The following is a 15,002-nucleotide window of genomic DNA, read 5'->3' on the forward strand; positions in this document are numbered from 1 at the left end:
TTTCTATCCTGTTCCATTGATCTATATTTCTGTTTCTGTGCCAGCATCATACTGTCTTGATTACTGTAGCTTTGTAGTATAGTCTGAAGTCCGTGAGCCTGATTCCTCCAGCTCCATTTTTCTTTCTCCAGATTACTTTGGCTATTCGGGGTCTTTTGTGTTTCCATACAAATTGTGAAAATTTTTGTTCTAGTTCTGTGAAAAATGTCAGTGGTAGTTTGATAGGGATTGCACTGAATCTGTAGTTTGCTTTGGATAGTAGAGTCATTTTCACAATATTGATTCTTCCAATCCAAGAACATGGTATATCTCTCCGTCTATTTGTATCATCTTTAATTTCTTTCATCAGTGTCTTATAATTTTCTGCATAGAGCTCTTTTGTCTCCTTAGGTAGCTTTATTCCTAGATATTTTATTCATTTTGTTGCAGTGGTAAATGGGAGTGTTTTCTTAATTCTTTTCTGATTTGGATCCCTTTTATTTATTTTTTCTTCTCTGATTGCTGCTGCTGAAACTTCCAAAACTATGTTGAATAATAGTGGTGAGAGTGGGCAACCTTGTCTTGTTCCTGATCTTAGTGGAAATGGTTTCAGTTTTTCACCATTGAGGATGATGTTGGTGGTGGGTTTGTCATATATGGCCTTTATTATGTTGAGGAAAGTTCCGTCTATGCCTACTTTCTGCAGGATTTTTATCATAAATGGGTGTTGAATTTTGTCGAAAGCTTTCTCGGCATCAATGGGAGGATCATAGGGATTTCCTCCTTCAATTTGTTTATATTGTGTATCACACTGATTGATTTGTGTATATTGAAGAATCCTTGGCATTCCTGGGATAAACCCCACTTGATCTTGGTGTATGATCCTTTATTGTGCTCTTGGATTCTGTTTGTTAGTATTTTATTGAGGATTTTTGCATCTATGTTCATCAGTGATATTGGCCTGTAGTTTTCTTTCTTTGTGACATCTTTGTCTGGTTTTGGTATCAAGGTGACCGTTGCCTCGTAGAATGAGTTTGGGAGTGTTCCTCCCTCTGCTATATTTTGGAAAAGTTTGAGAAGGATAGGTGTTAGCTCTTGTCTAAATGTTCACTGGAATTCACCTGTGAAGGCATCTGGTCCTGAGCTTTTGTTTGTTGGAAGATTTTAATCACAGTTTCAATTTCAGTGCTTTTGATTGGTCTGTTCATAGTTTCTATTTCTTCCTGGTTCAGTCTTGGAAGGCTGTGCATTTCTAAGAATTTATCCATTTTTTCCAGGTTGCCCATTTTATTGACATCGAGTTGCTTGTAGTCATCTCTCATGATCCTTTGTATTTCTGTAGTGTCAGTTGTTACTTCTCCTTTTTCATTTCTAATTGTGTTGATCTGAGTCTTCCCCCTTTTTTTTCTTGATGAGTCTGGCTAATGGTTTATCAATTTTGTTTATCTTCTCAAAGAACCAGCTTTTAGCTTTATTGATCTTTGTTATCATTTACTTCATTTCTTTTTCATTTATTTCTGATCTGATCTTTATGATTTCTTTCCTTCTGCTAACTTTGGGGTTATTTGGTTCTTCTTTCTCTAAGTGCTTTTGGTGTAAGGTTAGGTTGTTTATTTGAGATGTTTCTTGTTTCTTAAGGTAGGATTGTATTGCTATAAACTTCCTTCTTAGACTTGCTTTTGCTGCATCCCATAGGTTTTGGGTCATCGTGTTTTCATTTTCCTTTGTTTCTAGGTATGTTTTGAATTCCGCTTTGATTTTTCTTCAGTGATCTCTTGGTTATTTAGTAGTGTATTGATTATCCTCTGTGTGTTTGTATGTTTTACAGATTTTTTTCCTGTAATTGACATCTAGTCTCATAGCGTTGTGGTCGGAAAAGATACTTGATATGATTTCAATTTTCTTAAATTTACCAAGGCTCGATTTCTGACCCAAGAGATGATCTATCCTGGAGAAGGTTCCATGAGCACTTGAGAAAAATGTGTATTCTGTTGTTTTTGGATGGAATGTCCTATAAATATCAATTAAGTCCATCTTGTGTAATGTATCATTTAAAGCTTGTGTTTCCTTATTTATTTTCATTTTGGATGATCTGTCCATTGATGAAAGTGGGGTGTTAAAGTCCCCTACTATGATTCTATTACTGTCAATTTCCCCTTTTATGGATGTTAGTATTTGCCTTATATATTGAGGTGCTCCTATGTCGTGTGCATAAATATTTACAATTGTTATATCTTCTTCATGGATCGATCCCTTGATCATTATATAGTGTCCTTCTTTGTCTCTTGTTATAGTTTTTACTTTAAAGTCTATTTTGTCTGATATGAGAATTGCTACTCCAGCTTTCTTCTGATTTCCATTTGCATGGAATATCTTTTTCCATCCCCTCACTTTCAGTCTGTATGTGTCCCTAGGTCTGAAGTGGGTCTCTTGTAGACAGCATATATATGGGTCTTGTTTTTGTGTCCATTCAGCCAGTCTATGTCTTTTGGTTGGAGCATTTAATCCATTTACATTTAAGGTAATTATCAATATGTATGTTCCTATTCCCATTTTCATAATTCTTTTGGGTTTGTTATCTTAGGTCTTTTCCTTCTCTTGTGTTTCTTGCCTAGAGAAGTTCATTTAGCATTTTTTGTAATGCTGGTTTGGTGGTGCTGTATATTTTTAGCTTTTGCTTTTCTGTAAAGGTTTTAATTTCTTCATCAAATCTGAATGAGATCTGTGCTGGGGAGAGTAATCCTGGTTGTAGATTTTTCTCCTTCAACACTTTAAATATGTCCTGCCACTTCCTTCTGGCTTGCAGATTTCTGCTGAAGGATCAGCTGTTAACCTTATGGGGATTCCCTTGTGTGTTATTTGTTGTTTTTCCCTTTCTGCTTTTAATATTTTTTCTTTGTATTTAATTTTTGATAGTTTGATTAATATGTGTCTTTGCGTGTTTCTCCTTGGATTTATCCTCTATGGGACTCTCTGTGTTTCCTAGACTTGATTAACTATTTCCTTTCCCATATTAGGGAAGTTTTCAACTATAATCTCTTCAAATATTTTCTCAGTCCCTTTTTTTTTCTCTTCTTCTTCTGGGACCCCTATAATTCGAATGTTGGTGCGTTTAATGTTGTCCCAGAATTCTCTGAGACTTTCCTCAGTTCTTTTCATTCTTTTTTGTTTATTCTGCTCTGCAGTAGTTATTTCCAGTATTTTATCTTCCAGGTCACTTATCCGTTCTTCTGCCTCAGTTATTCTGCTATTGATCCCTTCTAGGGAATTTTTAATTTCATTTATTGTGTTGTTCTTCACTGTTTGTTTGCTCTTTAGTTATTCTAGGTCCTTGTTAAATGTTTCTTGTGTTTTCTCTATTCTATTTAGAAGATTTTGGATCATCTTTACTCTCATTATTCTGAATTCTTTTTTAGGTAGACTGCCTATTTGCTCTTCATTTGTTAGGTCTGGTGGGTTTTTACATTGCTCATTCATCTGCTGTGTGTTTTTCTGTCTTCTCATTTTGCTTAACTAACTGTGTTTGGGGTCTCCTTTTCACAGGCTACAGGTTCGTAGCTCCCTTTGTTTTTGGTGTCTGTCCCCAGTGGCTAATGTTGGTTCAGTGGGTTGTGTAGGCCTCCTGGTGGAGGGGACTAGTGCCTGTGTTCTGGTGGATGAGGCTTGATCTTGTCTTTCTGGTGGGCAAGTCCACGTCTGTTGGTGTGTTTTGGAGTGTCTGTAGCCTTATTATGATTTTTGGCAGCCTCTCCGCTAATGGATGGGGTTGTGTTCCTGTTTTGCTAGTTGTTTGGCATAGGGTGTCCAGCACTGTAGCTTGCTGGTCATTGCGTGAAGCTGGATCTTGGTGTTGAGATGGATATCTCTGGGAGATTTTTGCTGTTTGATATTATGTGGAGCTGGGAGGTCTCTTGTGGACCAGTGTCCTGAAGTTGGGTCTGCCACCTCAGGGGCACAGCCATGACACCTGGCTGGAGCAACAAGAGCCTTTCATTCCACATGGCTCATAATAAAAGGGAGAAAAAATAGAGAGAAAGAAAGAAGAAAAAATAAAATAAAATAAAGTTATTAAAGTAAAAAATGATTATTAAGAAAAAAATTTTGTAAAGTAAAAAAAAAAAAAAATACCACACACAGAAACGGATGGACAGAACCCTAGGACAAATGGTAAAAGCAAAGCTATACAGACAAAATCACACACAGAAGCATACACACACACATTCACAAAAAGAGAAAAAGGGAAAAATATATATATATCTTGCCCCCAAAGTCCACCTTAATTTGGGATGATTCTTTGTCTATTCAGGTATTCCACAGATGCAAGGTACATCAAGTTGACTGTGGAGATTTAATCCGCTGCTCCTGAAGCTGCTGGGAGAAATTTCCCTTTCTCTTCTTTGTTCGCACAGCTCCCAAGGTTCAGCTTTGGTTTTGGTCCCGCCTCTGCATGTAGGTCTCTTGAGGGCATTTCTGTCTGTCCTTCGCTCAGGCAGGACGGGGTTAAAGTTGCAGCTCATTTGGGGGTTCTGGCTCACTCAGGCTGGGGGGAGGGAGGGGTACAGATGTGGGGTGAGCCTGTGGCAGCAGAGACCGGCGTGACTTTGCACCAGCCTAGGTGCGCCGAGTGTTCTCCCGGCGAAGCTGTCCTTGGATCACGGGATCCTGGCAGTGGCGGGCTGCATAGGCTCCTGGGAGGGGAGGTGTGGAGAGTGACCTGTGGTCACACACAGGTTTCTTGGTGGTGGCAGCAGCAGCCTTAGAGTCCCATGCCTGTCTCTGGGGTCTGCGCTGATAGCCGCGGCTCGCACCCGTCTCTGGAGCTCCTTTACGCAGCGCACTTAACCCCTCTCCTCACACACCAGAAAACAAAGAGGGAAGAAAAAGTCTGTTGCCTCTTTGGCAGGTCCAGACTTTTTCCCCAGACTCCCTCCTGGCTAGCCGTGGTGCACTAGCCCCCTTCAGGCTGTGTTCATGCAGCCAACCCCAGTCCTCTCCCTGGATCTGACCGAAGCCTGAGCCTCAGCTCTCAGTCCCCACCCGTCCCGGCTGGTGAGCAGACAAGCCTCTTGGGCTGGTGAATGCTGGTCGGCACCGATCCTCTGTGTGGGAATCTCTCCACTTTGCCCTTCGCACCCTGTTACTGCACTCTCCTCCGTGGCTCTGAAGCTTCCCCCCTCTACCACCAGCAGTATCCGCCCGTGAAGGGGCTTCTAGTGTGTGGAAACCTTTCCTCCTTCACAGCTCCCTCCCACTGGTGCAGGTCCCGTCCCTATTCTTTTGTCTCTGTTTATTCTTTTTTCCTTTCCCTACCCAGGTACGTGGGGGTGTTTCTTGCCTTTTGGGAGTCTGTTTATTCTTTTTTCCTTTCCCTACCCAGGTACGTGGGGAGTTTCTTGCCTTTTGGGAGGTCTGAGGTCTTCTGCCAGTGTTCAGTAGGTGTTTGTAGGAGCTGTTCCACATGTAGATGTATTTCTGATGTATTTGTGGAGAGGAAGGTGATCTCCGCTTCTCACTCTTCCACCATCTTGAAGCTCCTCCCCAGTATAGAATTTTTTAAGAGCTGAAAATGAGACTGTCCTAGTACCTAAAAGAGCCTTGGATATAATTGGAGCTGAAGCCAGAGATGAGATGGAACATATTGGAGAACAATGGTGGGAGAAGAATAAAACTCTTTTATGTTTAAACTCTATATATTTCAGTCTGTTCAGTAAACCAGTTACCTAACTGTAACATAATATAGTACAGAAAGTGCTAAGGCTTGGAAAGATTTTCATCTGATTGTTTACTTGATAGTCATATTTATCTGGTTGACCATTAATCTCTTAAATGTAGAAAAAAGTTTTTCCTTGTGCGGCCAAGAATATGTTATGTGACATTTTCCATTTCAAAGCCAAAGAGAATGACAGGACAGACTACAGTGCACTAAGAATCTAGAAAGTTATTGAATATGCAACAATGTGTTTAAGTAAAGTCTTTCATTTGACACTTCTTCTTCTCTGCTCCTTTTGTCTTATCTATGCTATAAGAACCAAAGAAAATGGCTACATGTTGTGTCAATATCATGATCCACTTATGAATGAGGATGGCTAGACAAGAAAAGCAGCATGGAGAGCCCAGACAAGGAGGTGGAGAAGGGGGATGTAGAGGGGAACATGGTGCTCTGTACTGTGCACCACACTCTGAAAGGCTCTCTTGACTCCCCAACCATTCAGGTGGGTTGAGGGGCCAGGATGGATGACACACAGTCTGCTGTGGAGACTTCTCAGCAGGACAGTGTCTTGCAGGCAACTGCAAGCCAAGAGACTGAATGGCTCTTACTATGTTGACAAACATATATTTAACCTGAAAATGTTTCCTCTATATGAAAATAGCAACATGCATAATTACTTTCGTTTAAATTTATATTTAATAAAGTAATAATGCATTTAAATTCATGACAATAATAATAATAAATGGCTATGTTAAGCACTTACCATGTGCCAAACTCTTTACCTTCATTATCTTATTTAACACAATAATCCAAGGGAATAGGTTGCTATACGATCTCCATTTTTTTTTTTTTTTTTTTTTTTTTTTGTGGTACCCAGGCCTCTCACTGTTGTGGCCTCTCCCATTGTGGAGCACAGGCTCCGGATGCACAGGCTCAGTGGCCATGGCTCATGGGCCTAGCTGCTCTGCAGCATGTGGGATCTTCCCGGACTGGGGCATGAACCTGTGTCCCCTGCATCGGCAGGTGGACTCTCAACCACTGCGCCACCAGGGAAGCCCTATGATCTCCATTTTATAAGTGAAAAATTTGAGCCTTGAACAATGCATATAGCTTACCTATGTTTATTGTTAGTAAGTGGCAGAGAAGAACATTAATCCAGATCCGCATAACTCTGAACCTCAAACTCTTAATTACAGGTATTAGGTAGCACCTTCTTTTATCTCTATCAGTTCATCATAATTTGAAATAAAAAACTGCAAGTATTGAGATTTAAACCAAGAGTTTTAATAATAATATAAATTTTATAGAACAGAGAAGATCAAACATTTCTAAACTATAGATTACATAGTTAATGGTATCTTCTCTCCTTTTCATTTATCTTTCAACAGTTAGTGTTATAAATATGTAACACAGAATATTAAAGTTCAGTTAAATGAGAGAATTACTCAATTAAATGAGAGAATTGTTCTTGCTAAATTCATATTTACATATTTTATTATTTCTACCAGAGTGTTTATTTCAAAATTCATTTCCTAAAATGTGATTTTTCTCTCTTGAGTGTCACCTTTTTAAATGGTAGAGAAAGCATTCCCAGTATTCAACACAAACTTGTATACTGGTTTGAAGATAGTAACACATTTCCACATTTGCAAATTTCTTTCTCTCTCTCTCTCTTTGCAGCTAACAAACTCACTAAAACTTGTAAGAAAATTGAACTATAAATAAATAAATATAAACACACTTTAAAGTGCAAACATATACAGGTATCCCTTGCTTTTCAAAAGTTTGCTTTATGCCACTTTGTTTTTATGAAAGACCTACATTAGTACCTGTTTTCACAAACTGAAAAAAATATAAAGAGATTTTCACTTTTATGAAAAAAGGTGAAAAATGAAAATTCGTTCTTCACTTTATGCCATTTTGGCTTACAAAATTTTTCTTATGAATTCTTTCCTTTTAGGTAGCTGGGGAAATCTGTATTTGTATCACGATTTTGACATCCTAAAAATAATAAGTTGACTAAACCAATTTATCTTATATTTATTGATTATGAAGAGTATTTTGATGACCATAAAATTCAAAATATACCCTACAGTATATTGCAAAGAAAAATTAACCTTTTTTGGTGTGTGGGCAAGAAACAATCTCTGGTAAAAATGCTTTACTAAAACTGCTTTGGGATTTAGAATATTCTAGTAAAGAGGAGAATTTTAAAGGGACATAAAACTTTTGATTCAGTATTCCAAGTGTGAGACCTTCTCTCTTCCCGGCAGCTCCATTGGTTTTCAAAGATTACTTGGTCCATTAGAACAGCATCATCTTTTAAAATATAGGACATGTACTTAATAGAGGTAGAGTGCATCACTTGAGAGGATGTCTCAGGATGTTAGTGTCCCTTTTAATCTGTGCTGCCTGACAAAACAGGCACAAAACTCAACCCTTGGTTCAACACCATTAGCAGCTTTAGCCCTGTGTGGTACCAAAGCACAAGAAGCATAAAGTATGCAGTACAGCCTTCCTCAACTCACTTTCAAAAAAGAGTATTTCATGTATTTTTCATGCTGTTTCTCTTCTCTTCCATAAGATTTTAATGGACTAGAGTATGTCATGTGTATAGAACTCATGATAAAATGGAGAGACAGGCGCTATATGATTGAAGTAGCTTCAGAAATAGACAAGGGACAAGTCTTTTAAAATGCATCATCTGAATACGATTTAACTTGAAAAGTGAAAGTGTTGTTGTTAAAGTATTTTTAATAGCACAAAGAGATTTGTACTACAGAAAGTCTAAAATGATTATTCACCCCAAACAGATTATTTATTTTGAAATGAATATTTATAGAGAGCATCTGAATTAGGCAGTAATCTTTGTCTTTGTTTAAACACAATTAACAATATGCAAATTAAGGCAGTGCTTTTTAGAAAATATGTGAGCCTAAGTACTAATATTGGCAGTCATTTCAATATCTGCACAGTGAGTACATAAAATGAGGAACAACTAACCTGTTATGCTCTTAGTTAATGAACACCTGTACACAATGAAAGCATGGCTGATTTCATGAATGCATGAAAATCCAACCAAGCAATTAATGTTCAATTTAAAATTCACACTATTGAAAAAGTAGCAGAAAAAAAACAACTTGTAATAGGCAAATCACAAAAGCAGAAAAGTTGGATTTTTCTGTGAATGAATCTTTTCCAACATATTTAGACTGGTTTTTCTTTTCTTGGTTGCTTAATTTTTATATGAAAAGAATTTGAACATCTTTTTAATGATTATTCACACTTTATGCAATAAGTTGATCATTTGGGATTCTTTTCTTTCTTTCTCTTTTTAAGAACCAGACTGAGTGTGTTTTAGAGAAAGAACCAACTATTTTGATAATTTATTTTAATTATTACAAGCTTTGTTCGACTCCTAAGAAGTCACAAATCACATTTTTGGTCCAATTCTATAAATATGATACAAAATGTACAATACACAGTTCATTCTTAACCTTCTATGTACATGTGTCTCTGACCTGGGTCCTGAGGTGGGTAGCAGCATATAAAGGAAAGAAAAGGATTATTCCTTTTTAATCTTTCAACAAAGACATATGGAGTACCAGTGCCAGACATTGTTCTAGGTATTGAAGATAAAACAGTGAACAAATAAGACAAAATTCTCATCCTTAGTGTACTTACGTTGTAATGATTATTGAGATTCATGTTATCATTGAGTGTAAAGGCATTAATTTGTTTTTCTCCTCCTCGTATCTGTAATCTACCCCCCTCTTCATTTCTCTGTTGTTTTAATCATTCTTATCAACATTATTGATATTTGTGTTTGCCTAAGCTAGTGCCTTACTAAATACTTTTTATATACAATTTTATAGGGACATAAAGATAAATCTCAATAAGACTTTGTCCAAAGTAATCAAAACTCTACTAACAATTTTTCTTTATTCTTCTTCTTCCAGATGATGGACAAGATATCTTAACATTTGTTTTTAAATAAAGCTGTTAATTTTCCTTGTGTGGTATTTAGAAAGATTCTATCAGAGATACTTCATTCTAAAAGGCCGGAAGAATACTGTTTTTTTTTTTTTTTTCTAAGTTAGGAAGCAGTTATTTTACACATAGACATCAAGATGGCAGTGGGTCAAGTTAAGACTATGTTCGTCTTTGCAAAGTATAATTTATACCAGCTCAGACGATGAAGGGCAACATAAAGTGTTTAAGGAAGTGCCCTATAATTAGAGGTAACTGTTATCACTGGAGAAAAAGAGGGTGAGCTAATCTATTCTGAATTTTATAGGTCTGCTATATTGAATGAGTATATAATTAGAAGAAGAAACTAACTGCTTTAGTTTCATGGTAACTTGATGCGGGCAAGGGTTGGGAGAAAATTGAAGCACCTAGACCTGTACTTGTAGAAACAAGGAGAGAATGTTCTGAAAACAGATAAAATGAAAGAATTATTTTGAAGGAACGATTTTATGATGTCTAGGTAAATGAATCAGGAAAAATTATACTAAAGCAAGCATTAATGGTTAATTCAACTTGCTTTAAAAGTGATTAGGGACTTACCAAATAGAATGCTGACTCTCCAATGTTCTTACCTGCTTCATTTGTGCGGATCATTCGAGATGGGGTGCTTGGATCTCCAGTCCCAATTGGATTGGTGGCCACCACTCTGAATTCATATTCCACCCAGGGGTTCAGGTCCACTGCCATGGCTGATTCCATGTCCCCTGTTATGATTTCTGGGACTGTGGAGAGGAAGGAGATTTCATGCCATTAAGTGAACCGGAAATGCTTATAGATTGCGATCAAAGATATCACAGGCACTGACATAATTGGCAAGCTGCTGCGTACATCCTTATAACATGTGGTCATGTGTCACCTCCTGTCTCATTAGTAAAATGAAAATCAATCTTCAGAAGTAAGCACTTGCACATGTCAGTTTGTTATAGTTAGAATTTTTTCATCTCATATTTACACATAGATTGACATAAAATAACTCACCATGATCATTTTGTCAACCCCTCAGCCCCAGATAAGACGTCAACTAGTGCTCTAATTTAAGCAAATAGTTCTCATATTTCTAGAGAAATTTCTTGATCAGTTTTCTTCCCACACTTCTGGCAAACATGCTTAGCCACTTGGCAGTTCCAAGCAACAGAGTAAGAATATATTTCTCTAATTTGAAAACTACAGTTTGTGGTTTCAAAGTGGAAGCTCTGAACTCTCCTTGGAGTGATTTTTGCACTACATTTAGATTTTATTGAAACATAAAATTGTGTGTCAATGTAATTACCACATAGTAAAGTATTTTTTACATAGCATTTATGCTCTATTTGACTGCTTTTCTTGTTCACTCATCTCTGCTGTGTAGGAAATATTTCTGGAAGAACATTTGTTATAGAGGTGAAAAGGGGGAAAGTAGAAAACCTCTCTTATGAAGTGCAAACATTCTCTGGATTTATATCAGCCCTGGATTTCTGTTTAAGCATGGCAGGGCAGTGGCAGGGGGGAGCTCTTGATTTGACAACTTGATGGACTTTTACTATGACAAGGTGGAATTAAATGCATCTTGGATTTCCCATGAAAATCTCTTTTGAAATGTAACAGTAGAATGTTACCAAATAATTAGCTCCCTGAAAGGTGAATGATCAGCGCATAGGCAGTGTGGGCTGCCTGACAATTTTCACAGCCCTACAGAGCTGACTTTTTAAAGCAGTGAAATGAAGACATGAAAAAAGTCTGCCCCCTTTTGCTGCACTGGCAAATGAGCAACATGTTTGGAGTCTAAGAGGTAGGGGATAAAGGCCACTGCTCAGTCCATAGCTCAGTATAATGCTGAGCTGTGTATGCCAAACATAAAGGTGGGAAGAAGAGATACCAAGACACTCAGCTCTCCCTAGACCCCAACATACACTGCTTCACCAATACTTGCCTTGGGTCCCTCAGGACTTACTGTTTCATTGACTTCTGTTTATGTCAGTCATTTCAAGCAACTCCAGACAGATAGGTCTTGCCTCATCCATTTTATTCTAATCCCCATATAACTCTGCACATTTCCTCTTTCTGTCTCAGTTGTCATCCTTCCCTACTGTTTAAAATCATTTTACTAGGGCCTTTGGAATTCATAATCCGTCATTAGCAAAATTGCCATATACTCATTCTTCTTTCTGAACATTCTTCCAACTTTTTACTACAGTAGAAACATGAATCCACTCTAAGGCAACTTTATGCCTCTCAAGGGGTGGCCCTCTTAAGATATTGTAAAGAAGAGGGCAATCCATCTCAGTTGTGTCTCTCTCCTCCCCGCCTCCCCCTCAAATGTCTCTAATGCAAGCATGCAGGTATTTTTCCCACTTAAAAACAAATTTAAAAGATTGCCTCAAAATTTTCTCTCCTTCCAGCCTTCACCCAGTCTCTAGTCTCTATGTTTCTTTCATAGCAAAATTTCTTGAGAGTTATTTGTGCCTTATTTGCTATCTCCAATTATTCTCTTTCTATTCACTCTTGAACCCACTCCAATCAAGCTCTTACCTCCAGCATTCCACCATAACTGCTCCTGTCAAGATCACCAATGGTGTCTATTGCTAAAACCCTATGGTTGGGTCTCTTTTTCTTAGATTGTTTGTTCTAACATCATGCTTTGACACAGTTGATCATGCTCTGCTCTTTGAAATACTTTTCAAAACTTCTGTTTTTCTCCTTTCTGATTATGCCTTATCAGTCTCCATCACTAGTTTCTTTTCATCTTCCAGGTGCACCGCAGTTCTACTAACTCCCATTTTTTTTTAACTCCATGGTGATCTTATCTAGTCTCATGGTTTTAAGTACCTTCTGTATGATGATGACGCCAATATTTTCAGCCATGAACTTCCTCCCTAGACTCCAAATTCACATGTCCTATGACCTATTAAACATTTCTATTTAGATGGGATTCTTAACCTTAATTTCCCCCACCTACTTCTGCAGTATTCCTTACTCAATGAATGACAATTTCTGTATCCAAAATTTGGGGGTCATCCTGGGTTTCTTTCTTTTTCCCCTGCACTAATCCAACTCATAAGCAAATTATGACAGCTCTGACTTCAAAGTGTTTTGATTTCTCCACTTCCCTTTGCAGCAAAACTTCTTAAAAGAGTTGTCTGCATTAACTTTTCTCCATTTTCTCTTAAACCAATTCTTGTGAGACTTTAGTCCTTACTATTTTACTAAAACTTGTAGTGTCAAGATCATGAATGACCTCTATGTTGCTTAAATCAATGATCAATTCTCATTCCTCATCATACTTTCCAAGTCAGCAGCATTTGACCCAATTGATTGCTTTCTCTTCCTTGATAGATTTTACTCTTTTGTCTGTCAGGATATCAGATTCTTTTTTTTTTTTTTAACAAATGGTTGCTTCCCCTCTGTATCCTTTGGATGGCTCCTCTTTTCCACAACTTCTTTCTATTGGATACTTGAGGGCTCAGTTTTCATACTCCTTTCTTCTTTATTTTATGCTTATATCCTTGGAGATGGCATGCAGTTTTATGGTATTAAATGACATTTATATGCCAATAATTTCGTAATTTATATCTTTATTTTAAACCTCACTCTTAAACTCCAGCCTTGTATATCTAATTGCTGTCTGATCTCTTTAAAGACATCTCCTCCAAATACAGTCATACAGTGGTTAGGATTTCAACATATTAATTTTGGGGAGACATAATTCAGTCCATAGCAGGCAGGTTGTGATTTTTTAAATTTTTTAAAATTTATTTTAATTTTTGGAAATTCACTTGATGCACAATACTATGTTAGTTTCAGGTGCACTACATAATGATTTGACATTTGCATGCATTATGAAATGATTGCCACGGTATGTCTAGTAACCATCTGTCCCCAGACAAATATATTACAATATTACTGACCATATTCTTAGGCTGTATATTACATGCCTGTAACTTATTTATTTATAACTGGAGGTTTGTACCTCTTAATTTCCTTCGCCTATTTCACATCCCCCAATGCCAACTTTCTGGCAACATCTGTCTGTTCTCTGTATCTAAGAGTCTGTTTTCATTTTGTTTTCTTTCTTTTTTTGTTTTCTGAATTCCATATATGAGATCATGTGGTATTTGTTTTTCTCTGATTATTTCATTAGCATAAGACCCTCTAAATCCATACACATTATGTCAAATGGCAAGATTTCATTATTATTATAGCTGAGTAATATTCCATTGTTTATATATTTACCACATATTCTTTATCCATCTATCAATGGACACTTAGGTGGCTTCCATATCCTGGCTATTATAAATAATGCTGCAATGAACATTGGAATGCATACATCTTTTTGAACTAGTGTTTTTGTCTTATTTGGATAAATACCCTGAAGTGGAATTGCTGGATTTTATAGTAATTCTATTTTTTTAAAATTATGCAATCAAATTTTTAATAACAAAGATACTATTTTTAATGTGGCCAAATATACTTGGCTAAGTCCAGATTTTAAAACTCAAGAGCTTGGTCGATGACAAGAACTTGTTAGGGAGCATTCCTGCACCTGGCAATACAACAGCAAGCACCAGTTTTTAGTAATCCTATTTTTAATTTTTTTGAGGAAGCTATTACTGTTTTCCATAGTGGATATACAACTTACATTCCTACTAAGAGTGCACAGGAGTTTCCTTTTCTCCATATGCTCACCAACGTTTATTATTTGTTGCTTTTTTGCTAAGAACAATTTTCACAGGTGTGAGGTAATATCTCATTGTAGTTTTGACTTGCATTTCTCTGATGCTTAGTGATGTTGAGTGCCTTTTCATGTGTCTGTTGGTTCATGTCTTCTTTGGAAAAATGTCTATTTAGGTCCTCTGCCAATTTTTTAATCAGGTTGTTTGATTTTTTTATTTGATGTTGAGTTGTATGAGTTCTTTGTATATTTTGGATATTAACCCCTTATTAGATGTATGATTTGCAAATATCTTCAAATATTTCAGTAGGCTACCTTTTTGTTTTGTTGATAGTTTCCTTTGCTATGCTAAAATTTTTTAGTTTGATGTAGTCCCATTTGTTGATTTTTGCTTTTAGTGCCCTCGTCTGAGGAGATGTATCCAAAATAAATATTAAGACTGATGTCGAACAGTGTACTATGTTTTCTTCTAGGAATTTTATGGTTTCAGGTCTTATATTTAAGTCTTTAATCCATTTTGAGTTTATTTTTGTATATGGTGTGAGAAGGTAGTCCAATTTGATTCTTTTGTATGTAGCTATCCGGTTTTCCCATCATTATTTACTGAAAAGTCTGTCTTCTTCCCATTTTATATTC

General features: G+C 37.0%; 1 protein-coding gene across 1 annotated transcript in view; it reads right to left on the reverse strand.

Annotated features, from left to right (window-relative positions):
- The window catches only part of CNTN5 (contactin 5), a 1,454,884-nt gene that overhangs the window by 61,522 nt on the left and 1,378,360 nt on the right, over window positions 1-15,002 (reverse strand). The window contains exon 18 of the mRNA XM_055091393.1: window positions 10,291-10,440. Coding sequence (XP_054947368.1) covers window positions 10,291-10,440 — 150 coding nt within the window. The remainder of the gene's footprint in view (window positions 1-10,290; window positions 10,441-15,002) is intronic.

This window comes from Physeter macrocephalus, chromosome 16 (genome assembly GCF_002837175.3).
Source record: "Physeter macrocephalus isolate SW-GA chromosome 16, ASM283717v5, whole genome shotgun sequence".
Classification (NCBI taxonomy): Eukaryota; Metazoa; Chordata; class Mammalia; order Artiodactyla; family Physeteridae; genus Physeter; species Physeter macrocephalus.